The sequence below is a fragment of the Eupeodes corollae genome, chromosome 3 (assembly GCF_945859685.1).
Source record: "Eupeodes corollae chromosome 3, idEupCoro1.1, whole genome shotgun sequence".
Classification (NCBI taxonomy): Eukaryota; Metazoa; Arthropoda; class Insecta; order Diptera; family Syrphidae; genus Eupeodes; species Eupeodes corollae.
The window spans coordinates 55951080-55970783 of NC_079149.1; the positions used below are offsets into that span (position 1 = coordinate 55951080).

Sequence of the window (19704 nt, forward strand, 5' to 3'; positions counted from 1 at the left end):
AAAATTTTTTTCAAGTTGACGAAAAAATTCTTTCCAAAAAAATACAAATGCAATTCCATTATTATGAAATAAGACAATTATAAATATTATTATCAAAAAGTGTTTTTTGTTTTAGTTTATTTTTTTAAACAAAGTATTATACCAAAAAATAAGATTTACTTTTTATTAAAGAATTGTCAAAATCAAAGAAAAATATTTTACTTTTTTTTTAACATTATTATGAGTTTGTTATAATGTGATAATATAATATACGCAAATGTATCAGCATCAAAAACATTTTGTCAGTTATATAGAAATAAAAATCAATTTTTATATATTTTGTTAATTGTGTAATGTAGAACCATTTGCAACTACAAGAGCACGCTTAAGTTTTATTCTTAATGTTGTAATGATAAAGAAAAAATCTATACTAACCATTTGTGGTATACATTTGACTTCATTTCTATGTTTTCTTTACAACCACTTAAAAAATAAATATTTAATAATTATAATAACGGATGAAAATTGAATTGTTTTTTTTTTATTCTCTGTGTTTTACAAAAACCAAAAAAAAAACTATTTTTTCAAAAAAAAAATACCGATCTGACAAAATGTTTTTGTTTGTTACATACAGATGACGAATGTTTCTATGTTGGATTGGGTCATGGCGGCCAATCAGCAAGGCAGGGCAATATATACGTTCCCAATGAATACAAACCATTCCAGTGCTGTCCAACAAAGCTTGAGAAGTCAACCAAAGTTCCCCAAATGACTGCCCAGCGTATCGGCCATGAAACCCTAGACAAGGGTGGAAACTTCAAATTCAGCCCAACATCTGCACCATCGAAGACAACAGCCAGTCCAAAGCTATCATCATCAACAAAGAAGTCCGCATCCGCAGCTGATTTTGATATACCAATGGTTAAGGTCTCGTATGCTTCCCCAAAACCCGGTGCTTCATCCAAAAAAACCCCAACCCCATTGCCCACATTGAAAAAAGACACAAAATCTAACACTAAAACGAGTCCCTCTGATGAGAAACCAATTGGCAAAAGCGGCAAAAAATCCCTATCCAATGACCATCATTCAATTGGCAAAGACGGCGAAAAGATCAACGTCAAATCCGGTATGTTAGGCATTGGCAAATACATTTTCTGGTAGACAGTAAATCGATGAAATTAATTAACTGTATACGTCTTTGTTTTCCTCACATTCTTTTCTCTCTTTCTGTCTTTCAGGAATAAATTATTTGCAAATTCGAATTAAAAATTTATATGACCTTATGTTTCAGGATTACTCTCTGTGGGAATAAAGAAGCAATATAGTAATTGAATTTGATTTTGTTTATGAAAAAAAAACCCAAACAATAATAAATTGCTATTCAATACACACACAAAAAACACACAAACCACAAAAATAAACAAAATAAAAAAAAATCTAAGCCTTAAGCCACCTGATCCACCTGATACCGAATCAATTTTGAAAATTCAATAGCAAAATCCTTGAAAAACAGGACACAAAACGTTTCCTCCCCCAAGAGAGAAAGAGAGAAACGAATTTTACAGCAGGAGCTTGTTCGAATCGATTTGACAATTGCTCCATCATAAGTGACGTTCCCAACACCAGACTGTCACAAATCTCAATGATCACCATAACTGTCAATGTCACTGTCACTGTAAACGTCACCGAAACTCAAACTGTCAAAACAATCCAAGAACGTCATCACGTCATATCCTGGATGCATGGTCCAAAACACACAAACACATTGCCATAAGTCATGAAAATCGCCCGAAAGGTTTACAACACAAATCCAGAAAATCACAATTAACAGAACTGTCTTACTAACTGTTTCTCCTCAAAAAAAACATGTATTTCAAATAAGCTCTCTAAACCTTTAAATTCAAATCTCAAAAAACTTGATCATTTCTGTTAACAAAGTGCATTTCGTCATTTACTGGATCCTATTTTGTAAAGAACAAGCGTGCAGTCTTTTATTCATAACCATAAATTAGTAGGGTACACATGATAATCGTGTTAACCTTTTGATTAAATTTCAAAAACTATTTTTTTCCGGGAACGGTTGATTGGATTTTCTAAATAAAAAGCAAATCATGATTATTCTTTATTGGCTGTGTGTACCAAATCATTCTAGGCTAAACTCTATCATCCGTTTGTCAAAAACAAGCCAAGAAAACAAATTCAATCAGATTCGAACTACACAAAAACTGCAAGAAAAGGCTGAATATTATTTATTTCATTCTATTTGCACAAAGCTGCACGCTTTTTCAAAAAAAAAATAAATAAATATATTTTTGTATATTTTATTGTTAAATTAAAATCTTAAAAAAAAATAAAACTAAAATAACTTTTGATACTATCGTTTACAAATTTGTACATTTTGTTGATGCTTTAAAATCAATAACACTAAGAAGCAAGTTGATTTTGTTTTTCTAACTTCCAATCTCGAAAAATCTCGCCAAAGCTGAATAATACAAATACAAACATTTTTTTTGCACAATTATTAATAATTTAATTTTTTTTGTTAAAGTAGAAATACAATTTATTTGTTTTTTTGTTATATAATATTTACTGCTGTTATCTTATATTGTTGTTACTGTTATAAAATGTTTATATTATTTTATTAATAGAAACATTAAATTTTAAGCTTACAACTTTATTAAAATTTTTGATTTGTTTAGTGAGAATATAATAACGAGAAGACTTGCAAATTTAGAAAGTATAAAATTATTTTAAAACAAACAAAAATACAAAAAACGAAGTGTTCAGAAACCAAAACTATATTAAGAAAATTAAAAATATATTAAGCTTGTAAGAATTTAAACTTCGTTTATTAAAATTTTGTTTACATAGTTTATTAAAAAAATAAAATAAAATTGTTAAAACTCAAACTTTTTTCTCTAAAGATTAACAACAAAAATTACGAACGAAATATGGAATCTTTTGGCTGAATTTTTATAAGACCTACATATTTTTGTATATTGGAATTGCAAATGTTTTTTTGGAACAGAATATTCTATTGTTTGTCTTCTGTTTTTTTTTTTTTTAATAAAGAAATCACAATTTTATGGATTTGGTTGTTTCATTATAATTTTTTTAAACTCTACTTAATTAAGCTGTTCAATCATTTAGAAAACAAAGCACCCATAGTTGGAGCAGGTTTTTCCGAGTTTATATTATTTAGGCCAAGTCACAAAATTAGAAATTGACAATCTGATAGAGAAAAAGATTTTCAAAACTCTTTTGAACCCAACGAAGGGTGTGTTTTTTTTATTGACCTATCTGAATAAAAATGCTAGCTTTCAATATCAGGATACATTTTTGTGAGTTTCACGATCTTATACTTTTAATCCAATAAGGAATTAGTACAATTTATTATATAAATTGAATAAATTATTTTGTTTATTATTAATTATTTAAATCTATTTTGAAGATTGCTTTTGTAAGTACATAGAAGCCGGTGGAGTAAGGTCTTACCGCCCAAAACCATAACGCCCAGATCCTTAAATGTCATAACGCCCAATATTGGTCATAAAGCCTTAAAATTACAAACAAAAATAGCCAAAAAAAATTAGTGAATATCCGAAAACCCAGATAAATTTTAAATAAAAAAAACGTCCAAATTAGTAATTGTTATTTTATCTAAAAGATTTTTTTATTTTAAATTTCCATGAAATGACATAGAGCTTAAAAACACAAAAAGTCTTAAAAAATATCACTAAGAAAATGTCATAAACTCCAATATCACCCAAACCAGCTTTCAATGTTGTAACGCCCAAATTTAGAAATTTTACACTTTGAAAATTGCCATTTATACATTTTTTGGAATTCCATAAGACCCAAATAATGTTAAACAACCAAAGTTCCTATACTATTGCCCAAATTGTACAACGACAGAATGTTAGTAAAATTATTTTGGGCGCTATGCCGTTTTAAGTTTGGGCTATATGGTTTCGAGCAAAAAGACCTAACGCCCAAGAAGCCGTTAAAACAAACACACAATGATTGTGAAAAAAAAAAACAATTAACAATTATTACAATATAAAAGCGTTAAAGTGTAAAATTTCATCCAACAACTGTCATATACGAAGACAAACATATTTTTAGACTGAATTATATTTGTCTAAACTATACTATTTTAAAAATTTGTACAATTTTCAAAATACAAAATTGGAGAATTTATTTTGAGTCCAAAAAAATTATATTTTTTTCGAGAAGAGCCAGAAAAGTTGTATACAAACATTTTCCTCGATTTGAAAAAAAAATCAATCAAGATGAACTTTTGTGAAAAGCTTTATTTATACATCCTTAACAGTTTCTAAAGTATTACCAGTGTGTGGCGTTACAGTTCTTTGCAATCCCTGCTTGTTCTACCTAAAGTTTTTTTTTCACAGGTATTGCCTCTAGCCAGGAATTGATAAATCTTCCAAGAGTATCTCTTGCCATGAAAATAACTTTTTCAAATTCACTGTTCGGATTCGGCATAAAAACTGTAGATCCCCTTCACCCTTGAAATGTATTGCGCAACTTATTTTTAAAAATGTTGTTCAATAGTACGAACTAACGTCAAAAGATGTTAAATCCCAATGAACTTAGTTGCAAAGGTTTGTGACTTATGTATGTCGTTTGGTATGAAATTCTAGCGTAAAATGATCAAAGTCCTGAAGTATAAAACTAAAGTCCTAACATATGGAACTCCCTATTCCGTTCGTCTGTCTGTCCTGGGTCGTACAGCCCAAAGCATTTTGTCGATTGACATCAAACTTGGAAACTAAGGTTTTGAGCAGATTCGTATTGAGCGATTTTTCCATTTTTTTAGACCCCATATAAATTTGTTAGTCGTAAATTCCAATTTTCTCAAAAAAAGAGTTGGGATTCGACCCACACTGAACATTTCCCGTCCGTCGATTTTTCTTGCTTAAAACTTTTACAAAACATTCATAACATTATTTTGAGTGAGGGATATAATTGAAAGTCAATATCTTTCTTTGTTCTTTGTAATATTTGAGTCAAAAATCATTTCTTATCAGTGTTTTTTTGTTTTTGTAGATTTTTGGTTTAAAAAAAATCTGTTAGTTTAATTTTTCTAAAAGATTAACTTAAAATTACCAACAATATTTTGCACAAGATGAAACCAATTTTTACCAGTTTCAGTAGCATTTTTTAATATTAATTTTTACTTATTTTGTGTTCTATTTTTTGGAGATTTTAATTTTTATGATACTGACTGTTGTATTCCTAAGAAAATTTTACAGATTTTCGAAAACCATATTTTCTATAAGATGGGCTTAGATTAAAGCCAATATCTCAAGAGTGGAATGAAAAGATATTTATGTTAAAAATCAATTTTTACCAAGTTTTAGTAATGTTTTTTTTTTAGGTTTTTATTTTTTTGTAAAAAAAAACTATCAACCAGAACTTCATTCTTCGTTGCATACACTTATTTTGGAGACAAAATCATTTTTTGTTCGTAAATATTCGAGGTGACCGTTTTTTTTTTTTGTTCCGTATTTTTGATTTATAAAAAACAGGAAGCTTATAACCCACATTTTGTAATAAACTTATAAGAGTGCCACGAGCTCTCATGTCTACTTCGGAAAACTTAAAAAATTAAAGGTCATTATAATAAATTTGTAAAAGTAAAAATTTTAATAATTTAATTTTTACAATTGTTTTAAATCGGTAGAGCAACATTTTCTTCTATCAGGAAAATACTTTTTAAGATTATTTCTAGTAAAAATTGAATTGATTGACTGAACTATTGCAAAGCACAGGTATGAAAGTTATGTTAATTTTGACTTATATTTTAATCAAAACAATATCTAACATAATGTTTATACATGATATATTTTTAACAGGAACTCTCTCCGATAACCAAGAAGTATTCAAATGGATTCTTGAACAAAAAGCCGACGAAACAATTGAGGAAATCGAAAGAAATACTCTCACTGAATACATTGCCACAAAAGATTTTCTAGCCGTTGTATTTTGTAAGTATTGAACATTTCGTTCCCAACAGGATCAACTCCAATGTTTTCATCGCAATAGGTACAACAAATCCTTTAAAAAAAGAACAGCGGTCAGGGATAGCATTTGCGAAAACTGTAACTGCTTAGTTATTATTTTATTATTAATTTGTTGTTCAAACAAATATTATATTGAAAATGAAAATGTTGGGCTTTAATTTTGTCTTTTTAGATAAAGAAGAAGACGCAGATACTCCAAGAATATTACGTCATATTGAATTAATTGATGACGAAGCCGTTGAATATGGAATAAGTATTGTGAAAATGAAGGACCGTTTGATGGCAAAGAAATATGGATACAGAAATCCTCCAGGAATAACATACTTTAGAAAAGGTTTGAATTTGAAGCACAGCCTACGAACATATGTACAGTTTCAAAACTCACCCAAGTTTTGAATTTGCTGTAACATTTTGTTTTTAGTTTTATTTTATCAGGGGCAAATTCAAAACTTGCATCATCGTTTTTGGGACATCTTTTCTAATATAGTTCTATGTTTTAATTTAGGAAAGTATATAAATTATGATGGTGATATTGACGACGAAGAGGAAGTTCTTGATTGGCTTACAAGTCCAGCAAACATGGAAATGACTGATCACATCGAGCAGGTTAACCGAAAGATGTTTGAGAAAATTCGAAAAGCTTCAGATTATTTAGCTGTTATTTTCTGTAAGTTCTCATACAAAATAAAATTTAGTCAATTCAAATATAAATAATACTTTATTTTATCCTAATATATCCACACGTACTTTTAGACAGCGATGAATGCAAGCAATGCCCTAGAGTTCTGGCCGAAGTAGAACACATAGACGATGAAGCCGATAAGGCAGGCATTGACTTCGTTAAAATCGACGACAGGCAAATGGCTAAGGAATATGGTGTATTTGCGTTACCTGCAATTGTGTTCTTTAAGCCAACTTCCAAGGAACCTGTTATCTATGCTGGTACATATCTGTCAATCTTCATAAGACTCATTTAGAAAACTCAAAATTATATTGAACATTTTGTAATTCCCTCAGGCGATCTATATGAGGAGGAACAAATTCTGAACTGGCTATTAACCCAGAAGGATCCAAGCGGCGATGTTATTGAAGATCTGGAAGGAGAGCGATTAATTCATCTTATCGAGGAATCCGGTTCTATAGCTGTGTATTTTTGTAAGTTAAAACTCAATGTAAGGTCTGCCGTGGGGCACTCTTCTTCATAAACACTATAAATGTACAACAACAACAGCTGCTGTGTCAATAATACTCAAAATGGATGAAGCATCCATTTTTGTTTGTTAAGTTTGGCTCCATATATAGCCGCACTTACTACAAACAAGATTTTGAAAAAAATGTGACTAACGTTCTTTATTTTTCATTGTATAATATGTATCTTAAAAAAAAAAAAGATCAATTTAACTGATTCTAAAAAAAAAAATCAAAACTAACCATTTTTTAAGTTTAAAAACACATTTCTCTATTATTGAAAATACTGTGCAAATTAGGGAACAAAACGCAATGCGACATTTGCAGCTCGAAGGCGATGCGAAAGGCGCGCATGAAAAAAGAGCGCGAACAACAGCAGGAAGGTGGTGGCGCTAGTGTTGCAGCCGCTTTTGGGGGCGAGGAAACTATGGAAGCTTCTGAAAAGCCAACACATCACGAAGAGGGTATTGTGTAAAGTAGAACAAAACATTTAAACAAAAAAATGAAAAAAAAAATGCCGTGTACAACTTTATTCCCCCCATATGCGCCTGGATATGCGACCAATTCCCATAAATATAGTTAAATCACACCTCCTGTTGTAAACCCTTTACCATCATAGAGTTTTACTTATTTTGTTTAATCTTATGCAATGTGTGAAATAATGGTTTTTGCTTAAGACTTTTTTAGTTAGTTAATCTTAATTCCTTGCTAATACATGTTTTTTTATTTAATATGTGCGCTTTAAAATATGATTGCACCTTTTCTTGCACAATATCTTCTACCTTCATGTTTCCTCAAAGTTATATCCAAGAATCTTAAATTAGTACTTTAAAAATTCAATTGAATCTTCAAATACACAGATACCGATGGATGTGAACAGTGTACGAAGGTTTTGGAGGAATTAGAAAACATCGACGATGACTGCGATAAGCATGGAATAACTTTTGTCAAGACAAAAGACTTCTCTGTTGCGGATGGCTATGGAGTACATGATTATCCGGCTTTGGTCTACTTTGAAGGCGGAATTCCAAATGTTTTTGAAGGTACATTTAAAAATTAGATTTTGTTTTAATTTCTTCTAGGTAAATACTCATAACCAATAAAGAAAGAATCGACAATGGTTGAAATCACAAACATAGGTAGTAGAAAGCCAATGGCGGAAAATTTTAAACGATTTAGAAAATTTTAAATTTTAGCAATTTACTAAGCTTAAAAGATGATGTACAATTGTACATACCTAATTCTAATATCTCTTAACAATTGGTAAAGTAATCACGGAATGGCTACTTTAACTTTTAGCAATAGGCTAAATCCATATGACATCTCTAAAATTATTTTTATAATAGCAGTGGATGAAATTTTCCAGTCAACATTTGCGAATTCCAATAAATAGTTTGTTTGTTTATTTTTCATAAACTGTAACTTTTTAGACATGTTTAGATGCTCGTTTTTTAATAAAGGCAATAAGCAATTTACTAGTGAGCTAAACGAAAAGAAAGCTTTGTAGTCCCTTAGTAAATTGCTAATAGATTCAGATTGTGATTCTATTCGTAACGAGGCTGATTATTGTTTGTTTCAAAGGGGTATGCTCATTTTCGGCCCGGAGTGTACACGAATGAATTTGGTATCAAATTAAAGGTTGTTCTAAGCCGGATATATCTGCAAAAATATTTTGTCGATAACTCATGAGAGATCCGAGATATTTGAGATTGAAGTTCGAAATGTCCAACCATTAAAAATCAGCACTTTTTCGACATAAATGCTAATATCTTTGGATACAGAAAAGTTAGAAAAATCAAAAAGGTTTTAAAATAAAGGTGTCAAAAATATCTTTTAAATGAAACTAAAATTACATTTCTATGATTTATATATTTTGAGTTATTTTTAATCAAACCTTTGAATAACAGCATTTTTTAGGCTAACTTTTGTACAATAATATCTTTTAAAATTCAATGATGATATAAATTTTTTGTGGCATCAACAAGAGGCTTAGTTCACAACCTTTATTTTCATATATGTATATTTTTTTTATGGTTTTTTCAACAATTTATTCATTTTGACAATAATAGTTCAAAAATATGATCCTAAAATACGAAAAAAATCTTATACCTAACACTACAATGTTAGAAGAGTAGAATGTGAGCGGTATAAGTTTAACATACAGGAAAGAGTTAACCACTCACGCTATTAAATATCTGTCAATAAGTTTTTTTCCGTTATATTTTTTGGTTTGATGCAGTTGATATTTGGTTTTTTGATGTGATTTCTTCTTTAACTATGTTTTTTGACAAAAATGGATTACGATTCAACTTTTAATGAAAATCCAAGTAACGTAAATAGTTCCCAAGTGCAAAGAAACGAACCTAGCTCAGGTGTGGGAAATCGAAGACAGGTATGCGTTAATTGCCAAAGGTCAATTCTACAATATTATTGCAATTGCCTAGTAGGTCGAAGAACGGTTGGATGCTGCGCTCATGTTATGACCATAATATGGTTTTTAAGTTGGGCAAGATATGAGAGTAATTTAAGACCCCCTTCTCAACCTTTTAGTGACCTATGATTCAGATTAGAATTATGTTTTTCCAAACCCATTGCTTATTTATTTTTCTTTGAATTATTATTTAGTTTATAATTATGTATTATTTTTCTTTGAATTAATTTAATTTTGTTTTGTCGATATTGTGAAAACAACTTATTTTTTTATTCTAATATTTCCACCACTTTGATAAGAATTATTTATTTTTTGTTTTAATTTTTCCACTATTACTATAAGAATTATTTTTATTTTAGTGTAAGGTATAAGATTTTGTTTGTATTTTAGGAGCATATTTTTGAATTATTATTGTCAAAATGAATAAATTGTTGAAGAAACCCTAAAAAATTATATATGAAAATAAAGGTTCTGAACTAAGCCACTTATTGATGCCAAAAAAAATTAAAATCATAATTTAATTTTAAAAGATATTATTGTACAAAAGTTAGCCTAAAAAATGCTGTTATTCAAAGGTTTGATTAAAAATAACTCAAAATATATAAATCATAGAAATGTAATTTTAGTTTCATTTAAAAGATATTTTTGACACCTTTATTTTAAAACCTTTTTGATTTTTCTAACTTTTCTGTATCCAAAGATATTAGCATTTATGTCGAAAAAGTGCTGATTTTTAATGGTTGGACATTTCGAACTTCAATCTCAAATATCTCGGATCTCCCATGAGTTATCGACAAAATATTTTTGCAGATATATCCGGCTTAAAACAACCTTTAATTTGATACCAAATTCATTGGTGTACACTCCGGGCCGGACGTCCCTTATTAAATGAGCAATCCCCTTTCTATTGTATGTATGTATGTTAAATAGGTTACCCAATGTCAAATGGTGAAGCTTTTTAATGAATTTATCTACAAAATGTACAAATTAATATAATCTTCACCCACATCAAAATCCATACTTAAAAACAATTGATTTAAGTCAAAAGACTATATTCAAATATTTTTTCAAAATTGACTTGCATTTAAAATTGATTTTTATTTGACTTTATAAAGTCAATGAGTCAAATAGACTCATAGACTAATAAAAAGATTATTGCCTACATCATGATTTATGTTTTGTATTTAAAAAAAAATGATTACATGTTTTTTTCTAATTTTACAAGAAACCCTTTCACATCAAACATTAAATGAAATTGTGCAGAAAATAAACGAATAACAAATTAATAAAGTTCGGTTTTTAGTTGGATGAACAAAATTGTCAACTGTCATTTTGGCATAAGTAGATTTGACTTGACAGTTAAGGAGATTTTTCTTCACCTGTAGTACCGATGGTTAGTGCGTAGGACTGTCATGCCAGACGTCTTGTCCTCAATTCCTGACTATGTCACCTTAAAGTTCTTCACGGATGGTACTGCCGTGAAAGAGGAATTTACAAATTCTTCAAGGTTTATTCTTGTCATGAAAAGTGCTTTCTCAAATTAGCCGTTCGGATTCGACTTTAAACTGTAGGTCCACTCTTTATTCCCGACATGACTCGAACACAAGAATCGTTAAGTTGAGTTGAGAGTTATAAGTACCTAGTTTATTTTATTTAACTTTCCAGTTAAATTTCTAATTAAATTCCTTTGATTGGAAAGCAATTTTTTGTCAGCTGGCCAATCTGATACTAGAAACTTGCCTTACTTTCAAGTCCCTTGTGTCGTCTGAACCTGCCCATTACTACACTTATTATGCATAGACACAATTTGAACACTAGGAAGAGAGGGTTTGAATGGCGGCGTCCGTGAACAGCCCCTCATTCTTTTAACTTTTATGTAATGGGAATTGAATATTGGGCAGGTTCAGGCAACATAAGGTACTTAATCTGCAGGCAACTGCATTCGTTGAACATAATTTTTGAACAAGTCAACTAGATAGTTTTTTAAGTGCATGAATTTCAAATTGGGAAATTTACGTCACTAACATATACTTTCAGCTCAAATTATCGAAAGAATTATTGCCTACAAAAGACTCCTCAGGCGAGCAAGGGCGGATCCAGACTTTTCATCAGGGGGGGGTCACACACTAAGTTGAGTTTTTACTCACCGCTTAAAATTGTTCTTTAATGTTTTGTAAAGGATCCTAACAAAATGTAATAATTGCTAAAATGACAACTTTAGTTATCAAATAATTTAGAACACTGTTGTCCAGCAAGGTATGGTCTAACTATTTAATTTGGATGACTCATATGAAAGCATTCCAAGATTTAAACAGTTTTCTAAATATGCCATATTTAAGAGCTAATATATAAGCTTAGAGGGTTTTTGGTGCATTTCGCGCAGAAATGTAGGAAATTATTTTGAAACGTTGCTTTTTCCAAAAACAAAACACACTTTTCTTGTTTTTTTTTCTATTGATGCGAAGAACGCTCCACAAATTAAAAAATCCACAAAATGAGAGAGGATCTGACATGTAAAAATGTCTGGCTTTTTTGACGTATTTTTTTCGAACTCGATTTCCGGGAGTTTCTTATTACTATCGTTATCAATATGCCTACTCGTATTTTGATCTTATAAAGGTGTCAACAAAACTTGAAAATTGTAGAGACAAAAAGGTTTGGTTCTTGAATTTAAAGAAATAATGGCAATTAAATACATAATTTCTCTAAAAAAAAATAAATTAAAACAAATAAGTTGGTAAGAAAAGTTTTGTAGTTCTCACAAATTACACGTTTCAAAGCTTTTATATCAATAGATATGAAACGTTTATTATTAACACAAGTGTAACTTGTTTTTTTTTGGGACATTCGTATTATTGAAATTCGTGTTTGAATCTCAGTTCTAGAGCATCCAAAGCAAATTCACTTTAAAAGTATTCAACAGAAAACTAATTTTGAAAGAAATGAAATGCACAACTGGGTCGCTAGAACTTGATAATTTCTTCCAAAAAGTCCGTTTAAAAATGTTTCCTATATTTTAAGATTTAAAAATGTACCTGCAAAATAAGTTTTTCTCCAAAATTTAAATGCCATTTTATTTGTCACAAATCTAGATTAACCTATTTTTTTTTTTCGAAAATCATTTTAAATTTTGTCTTAAAAATATTTTTCGTACAAGCACTAAATAAAGAGCTTATAAATATGAACATTTTACATTTAAATTTCGTCAAAAAATGTTGTCTCCTTTCTGAGATATCGAGTTTTGTAAACAAAATTAGTATTTTATTAAAAAATTTAAAAAAATACATTTTTGATCATACAAAATTATCATCATTTTGATCATTGACAAGAGCTGAAATTGTTTACTAATGCAAAACTTGCTATATAGTTCCTATATGTCGCAGTAAAAATCACTTCAATAATCACTATTTATGTGTGTCAAAAAAATGTAATATTAATGAAGTAAAATGAAGTCTAGTTTAAGGAATTCAAAGGCAACTTAATATAAAATTGATGATCTCTTATTCAAAGTTTCTTGTTAAGAACCTGAATATTTTCTCTTTTTCTTAGAAATAATTTGTATGAAAATAATTTAAAGCATTACTAAAGTTTTTTCTTGGGTTGTCTTAATTGAGCAAAAATTTGAGTTGTTTTTGACAGCAAACCACTTTTTGGTACTTGTCTTTAAATTACTAATAAATATTTAAATGAAATCTTTACGTATACAACTTAACTGTATAAGCTTTTTGGCTCATATGACCCCCCCCTGGATCGTCCATTGGTCAAAAGTTGATGAATTTGTGCTGAGTTTTTGGAATAGGGCTGAATATCCGATTCATATTTTGTTTTTGGTCCAATCTTCAGTCAAAAGTAGTACTTTTAGCAACAAAGTTTAAGGTAGTAAAATGCAAATTTTGTTTTCATATACAAAAAATAAATAATTTAAAATATAATGGGGGTCATATCCATTAACGCAGTACGATTAGTTTTGAATTGAAGGGAATTCCTACGAAAAAGCAAACAAATTATCTCCCAGGGGGGGTCATGACCCCTATGACCAACCCCCCCTCCCCTCCCTGGATCCGCCATTGCAGGCAAGCTTCAAGTCCATCACGAGTTGTATTATGTATTGTAAAGAAATATAACTTGTTTTTATTTCCAAATTGACAACGAGTCCTTTTACAGAAAGCATCAAATGAAGTTGTGCAGAAAATAAATAAATCATAGAGTAATAAAGTTCAGCTTTCAGTTCAATTAAAAATATTATCAATTGTGGTTCTGACAGAAGTAGACTTGACTAGATAGTTAGGGAGATTTTTCTTGACTTACTTTCCAGTCAGATTTCCATTAAATTTACCTTAGTTGGAAGGTAATTTTTTGGCAGCTGTCCTATCAGATTCTAGAAACTTGCCTTACTCAAGTCCCTTATCGTCTGAACTTGCCCATTACTACACTTAGATATTATGCAGATACACAATGTGAACACTGGAAAGGAAGAAAGGGTTTGAAATAAGGGTAATTAAGTTCGAGATACAAAATTTTTCAGATGATGTTGAAGCGACGTAAATTAACCAATCAATTTTAATACTCTACTTTGAGTATTGTCCAAAAGGCTTATTTAAGTTGCACGGCAGCAGCTCTGCTCGGTTTTTTTCGATATAACATTCTGAAACAAGAGTCTTAACTATAGCTTAACTCACTCACGTAAAACTGACGAAACTAAACGAAAAAGATACAATATCTCACTAACTTAAATGTTATGCGTAATTTGTTTTGTTAATTTTTTTTCAATTATTAAAACAAAGAAAATTTCAAAAATTGAAGATAGTGAAATGTTGGACATTGCGTGTATTTAGAAATGCAACTAGCTGCACAAGTCATGCCCAGAAAATTTCTGCAATGTATTTATGAATAGAAATGCAGATATATAATATCAAAAACCAGTTAATAAATGTCATTAAAGTCGGCGCCAATAATAAAGTATGACAGAAATAATAAAGTTATTTCTTTGAGATACGCTAGTTTTGGTTTTTGTAGTGTTTTAACAAATTTTTTTCAAAATGTCAAATAAAAATATTTTAAAAGGACTTATTTTAAATGTTTTTAATGGAAAAAATACATTAATTCATTTCTATGTAGTATAAACATTATATTTCACTTATTAATAACAAATCATTAGCGACTGCAGTAATGCAGTCTATTAACACTTATGAACGCAAATCTTGCATTACTGCTGCATTTTTTAATTAATGAACTTATCCATTCTCTTTTAATTTGTATTTTTGTACTTTTACAACGAAGAAAAACAGCCAGCTGTATCTATTGAAGTAAGAGATAGATAAGGCAAATCGAATTACCAATTCGGAAAAAAATACATTAAAATAACTTTATTTTAACATACACTATAAATACTTTGTCTAATTTTATTTATTATTATTTATTTATTACTATAAAAGGAGAACTAAATGAGGAGGAAGAAGTACTTCAATGGTTGATTACACAAAAAACCGAAGATCGAATAGAACTTATTACTCGCCAGATGTTAGAAACTATGGTCGAAGAAACCCAATATCTAGCCGTTTATTTCTGTAAGTATTCCATACCTAAGTTATTAAGCATTTTTAATAATACTTAATTTCTTGGCTCCTCCTTTCACATAAGTCCTTTTTCTTGTTTTTCATGTTTTTTTTGTTGATATTAAATAACAATATCCCCGATATTTAAACAAAAAACAAACAAACAAAAAACAATTAAACAAAACAAAACAAAATTACCAATCCTAAACAACCAGTACCCTCAGATCGAAATGGAAAGCCACCTGCTTATTGCCGAAGTTTTTGCGCCCCTATTATGTATTCGACCAATATCACCACAACAAATCCCGCTAAAAAAGCCTTTGTACAGAATTACATCACGCAAAAAAGAAACCGTGTCCGTAAACAAGGTATTCTACATGGTACTGACTGCTGAGTAATTTCACTCTTCTTCTATAAGCCAAATAAATAATTAAAGCCTTACACTGAGCGCTTAAATTAAAAAAAAAATCATTTTGGATCGTGGCGATCTTCTTTTCTCTCTATGCAAATCTATAGTTTTAAGACTCTACTAAAACCACTTAGTACCTAACTTGTACATAAAACACACTTGCGTCTTCCATAAAGACTTTTTGAAACATATCTAAAATTAAAACATCAACATATTATAATATAATACTCTGTGAACTGTGATGTGTTCTTGGAAGCTGATCATTGGTTTGGGTAAAAAGAGAATACCTGTGTTTGGGCGGTCTTCTTCGGCTTAACTTACAAATACTAAAAATTCCTTAACCCACACAGCATTTCTAACATAAATCTGTTCAAAAGTTCCTAACCTAAATAATAAATTATTGTTTTTAAAAATCAATTTGCTATTCCGTTTGCCTTTAAAGAGCCTTCTTTCTTAAGTTTAGAAGAACAAATTACTGATATCTTAAAAACATGTTTTAGATAAGATCAACTGTAATATTTGTGATCAGATTTTGGAGGGATTGGAGATGATTGATGATGAATGTGATGTTTTTGGCATACATATGGTAAAAATTCAGGATCCTCAATTGGCTAAACGTTATTCCATAAAAACTTTCCCAGCTCTTGTTTACTTTAGGTAAGTTTATGATTCTTTTTGTGATTTAAGATTACTGAATTTATTTAAGTTCTTGAGCTAGAACGCATTTAATTGGTATATGGATATGACAATAAGATTGACGAAAAATAGATGAACAAACAGTTTAAAAAACAAAGTTTAATGCAGATATGACAAAATAAGGCCTACCATAACTAGTTAATTTTATTTCTAATTTTTGGAACCCGTGTTTAACGATTAACAATATTTTTTCGAAAACATAAATATGAAAAGTGGACAAGTTTTACGATCTTATTGCAATTTTTCGGAGTACTGTTGTTGTAGAACTAAAATTTGACGAGTTGCTAGCTTAGTATTTCAGATAAATAAGTAAAAGACAACAATCATTTTTGTGCAAACATTTGATAAGTTTTTCAATATCTTTCTAGGAATGGAAATCCTCTTCTCTTTGAGGGTGATCTTCAAAATGAACAATCTGTCTTGGAATGGCTAATCGATGATGATAATCGAGAGTTAGCTGATGAAATCGAAGAAGTCAATGAACGAATGCTAGACCGTTTGATGGCTGAATCTACACTTTTGGTTGTATTCTTCTGTAAGCATAATTCTATTGAAATAAATGTATACTTTGGTAATCTTGTCTCCAATTAAAAGAAAAACAAAATTTTGTATATTTTTAGATGATGAAGATTGTGCTGAATGTGAAGAGATTCTCGAAGAATTGGAAGAAATTGATGGAGAAGCAGATATGTTTGGAATTGATTTCGTTAAAATCGCCAGCGTTGATGCTGCCAAGAAATATGAAATTGTTAATATTCCATCTTTAGTCTATTTCAGGTAAAATATCAATTGACATCCCAAACGGATTAACATAAAACATAATAAAAGGTGTAAATATTTGCTTAAGTACCAAAGAACTAAGAACCAAAAAGATCTAATCTTCAATGGGTTTTTTCATTAGTTGACTTCGATCCGTCAAAACGTCGATTGTATTCCATGATTCAAAATGAATTGATTAATACTTAACAGTTCTTTTACCCGTCGTTCAATACTACTAAAACAATTTTTATTTAGCAGGTTAAAGGATGTGCATTTGGAATTTTTTAGTTTACATAAGATCACCGCCACAATAATTTTGTTTATTCAACCGTTTTCAATTGTATGAGATTGATTGATTAACTTATATTTTTTCTTCTGTAAAACTAAATTGTTACGTTTAATTACTACATATTATGGTTTTGATGTTTTATGTCAGTTTCCACGCTGAAACAAAATTGTCAGTGATTCCATCTATTAGGATATGAGTAATATTGAACAAAATCTGGTCAAATATCTATTACCCCTTATGCTTCAGTCTCTCTAGATAACAGTCTTCAAACAACAGGAAATTCAGTTCATTTGTGCACCAAAAAATTCATCAGTCAGTCCTTCCATTTAACTTGATTTTATAAATATATTTCAAAAGCATTTGATAGAATTTGGCACTCTATCTTATTGAAAATGCGGGCTTTTGGTGTTGATGAATCGTTTCTTCTTTGGACTACCTTTCTAACCGTTCAATGCAAGTTGTATTGGATGGATTCAGGTCTGAAACTCATAAAATGCTGGCTTCCCCCAGGGCTCCATTTTGTCTCCGACTCCCTTCCTTATATTCATAAATGATCTCTCGTCTGCACATCTAATATATTAAACTGTTTTGTTAACGACACTACCCTCAGCTTCATATTCGTTTCGGATGTGGAACTTCAACGGCAGCGTATGATAAGTTCATTTAATTCTGATCTTGACAGCATTGTCCCATGGAGAATCAAAAACTATGTAGAATGCCATAATGCCAAATTAAAAATTATATAACAAAAATATATATTAAATACTTGCAAGGAAAAGTGTCCGTTTGAAGCTTTGTACTTGACATTTTTTTTTTAAATAACACGCAAACTATTTGAGATACTTCAAAAGCTTTATTATCGGCTTTAAGTACAATTAAAACATTTATGAATGGAAATCGGCTTCGTTACGTGACAATCGTTATCGTCGAGAACAAAATGCGGCCCTATAACGGTGCTGTATGCAAACGGCATCAAACAATTTTTTTTTTGTAAATGAAGTCATTAAGCAAATTTGGATTTTCACCCGACTTATAATTCAGCTACCGAAAATTTTAATTTGCGGTATCGAAATGTTTAAAGTATTTTAGGAGGATATAGAGTTTGATTTAATGCCAATAAATAAAATAAAATGAATTGATAAATTTAAAATAATTGTAATATTTTTATCGTACTCATGAATTTTATTATTTAATTTAGAAAACAAGTTCCTGTTCTGTACGACGGCGATTTGCATCAACATGATAAAATTATAACCTGGCTAACATCACAAGATGTTTTCGAAATAAAAAATGAAATCGAAGAAGTCAATCGTAAAATGTTGGATAAACTATTGGAGGAAAATGAATTCATAACTGTCTTTTTCTGTAAGATAAGCCCACAGATTTTTAATTTGTTTTTCATTTTCAATTAAATTTGTTTAAATTCTTTGTATGCATAAATAAAGACGAACATAATCAACAAGACAGTGCAGCAGCCTTGGAAAAACTAGAAAACATCGACAGTGAAACTGACAATCTTGACATTACGTTTGTCAAAATGGCTGATTCCAGATATGCAAAGAAATGGGGAGTAACAAAACTTCCAGCTATGGTCTATTTCAGACGAAGATTCCCCAGTATTTACCGAGGTATATTATAGTTTGCAATATGATATTTAAAATAATTGAAATTTGTACTTTTTCCATTTCCTTCTATAGGTGACCTCCTATCGGAAGATGAAGTCTTAGAATGGCTAAGAAAAAATCGTTTCCGACAGCCTGAACTTAATATTTTCATGTATGCCCTGATAGCGTTAGGCGTTGGTTTCGTTATGTATACAGCGTTCCTTATGCAATGTTTTAAACCAACACCTCCTCCGCCCGTTCAACATCCTAAACAGACGTGATAGACTTAATTATTTATAATTTATTTTTAATGAAACAACATGCACGCTATCAATTAAAATAAAAAAAGCCAACAGCCAGACAAAAAACTAAATAAATAATAATTCAGTAACATCGAAAATTACCAACGCTAAACTATAGTCTAAATTAGACATCTCAAATTAAAAAGAAAACAAAATCATAAACTTAAATCAAAAAAAGAAAATTATGAAAATGGTTTTAAATATTTAATTTTAATCACTTTCAACATTTTGTTAATAGTTTTTTTTCGAAATGAAATAAAAATAAATACTCTCCATTTCAACTGACAAAATGATAAAACAAAAAAAAACTATGAACAAATGCATTTTAAGAAATTAAATCTTAAATCTTTAAACAACTTTTTGTAATATAAAATCTCAGTACGTTTTATAACGTACACTTAAATATATATACTTAATAATTAATAAAAAACAATAATTTAAAACAGTA

At 29.8% G+C, this 19704-nt stretch overlaps 1 protein-coding gene across 9 annotated transcripts in view; it reads left to right on the top strand.

Moving 5' to 3' along the window:
- The window catches only part of LOC129952700 (uncharacterized), a 52787-nt gene extending 33083 nt beyond the window's left edge, over positions 1 to 19704 (top strand). For 2 of the 9 annotated variants that reach the window (XM_056065468.1, XM_056065467.1), the window contains 14 exons: positions 5856 to 5987; positions 6196 to 6357; positions 6529 to 6690; positions 6777 to 6965; positions 7041 to 7178; positions 7511 to 7675; positions 8072 to 8254; positions 15078 to 15209; positions 16107 to 16263; positions 16671 to 16837; positions 16923 to 17079; positions 18549 to 18715; positions 18796 to 18978; positions 19048 to 19704. In XM_056065468.1, the coding sequence (XP_055921443.1) occupies positions 5856 to 5987; positions 6196 to 6357; positions 6529 to 6690; positions 6777 to 6965; positions 7041 to 7178; positions 7511 to 7675; positions 8072 to 8254; positions 15078 to 15209; positions 16107 to 16263; positions 16671 to 16837; positions 16923 to 17079; positions 18549 to 18715; positions 18796 to 18978; positions 19048 to 19235 (2282 nt within the window). In that variant the 3' untranslated portion in view covers positions 19236 to 19704. Of the gene's footprint in view, positions 1 to 613; positions 1106 to 1217; positions 2889 to 5855; positions 5988 to 6195; positions 6358 to 6528; positions 6691 to 6776; positions 6966 to 7040; positions 7179 to 7510; positions 7676 to 8071; positions 8255 to 15077; positions 15210 to 15412; positions 15607 to 16106; positions 16264 to 16670; positions 16838 to 16922; positions 17080 to 18548; positions 18716 to 18795; positions 18979 to 19047 lie in introns of those variants that run through there. The other 7 variants (XM_056065472.1, XM_056065474.1, XM_056065473.1 and 4 more) reach the window with 5 other exon arrangements.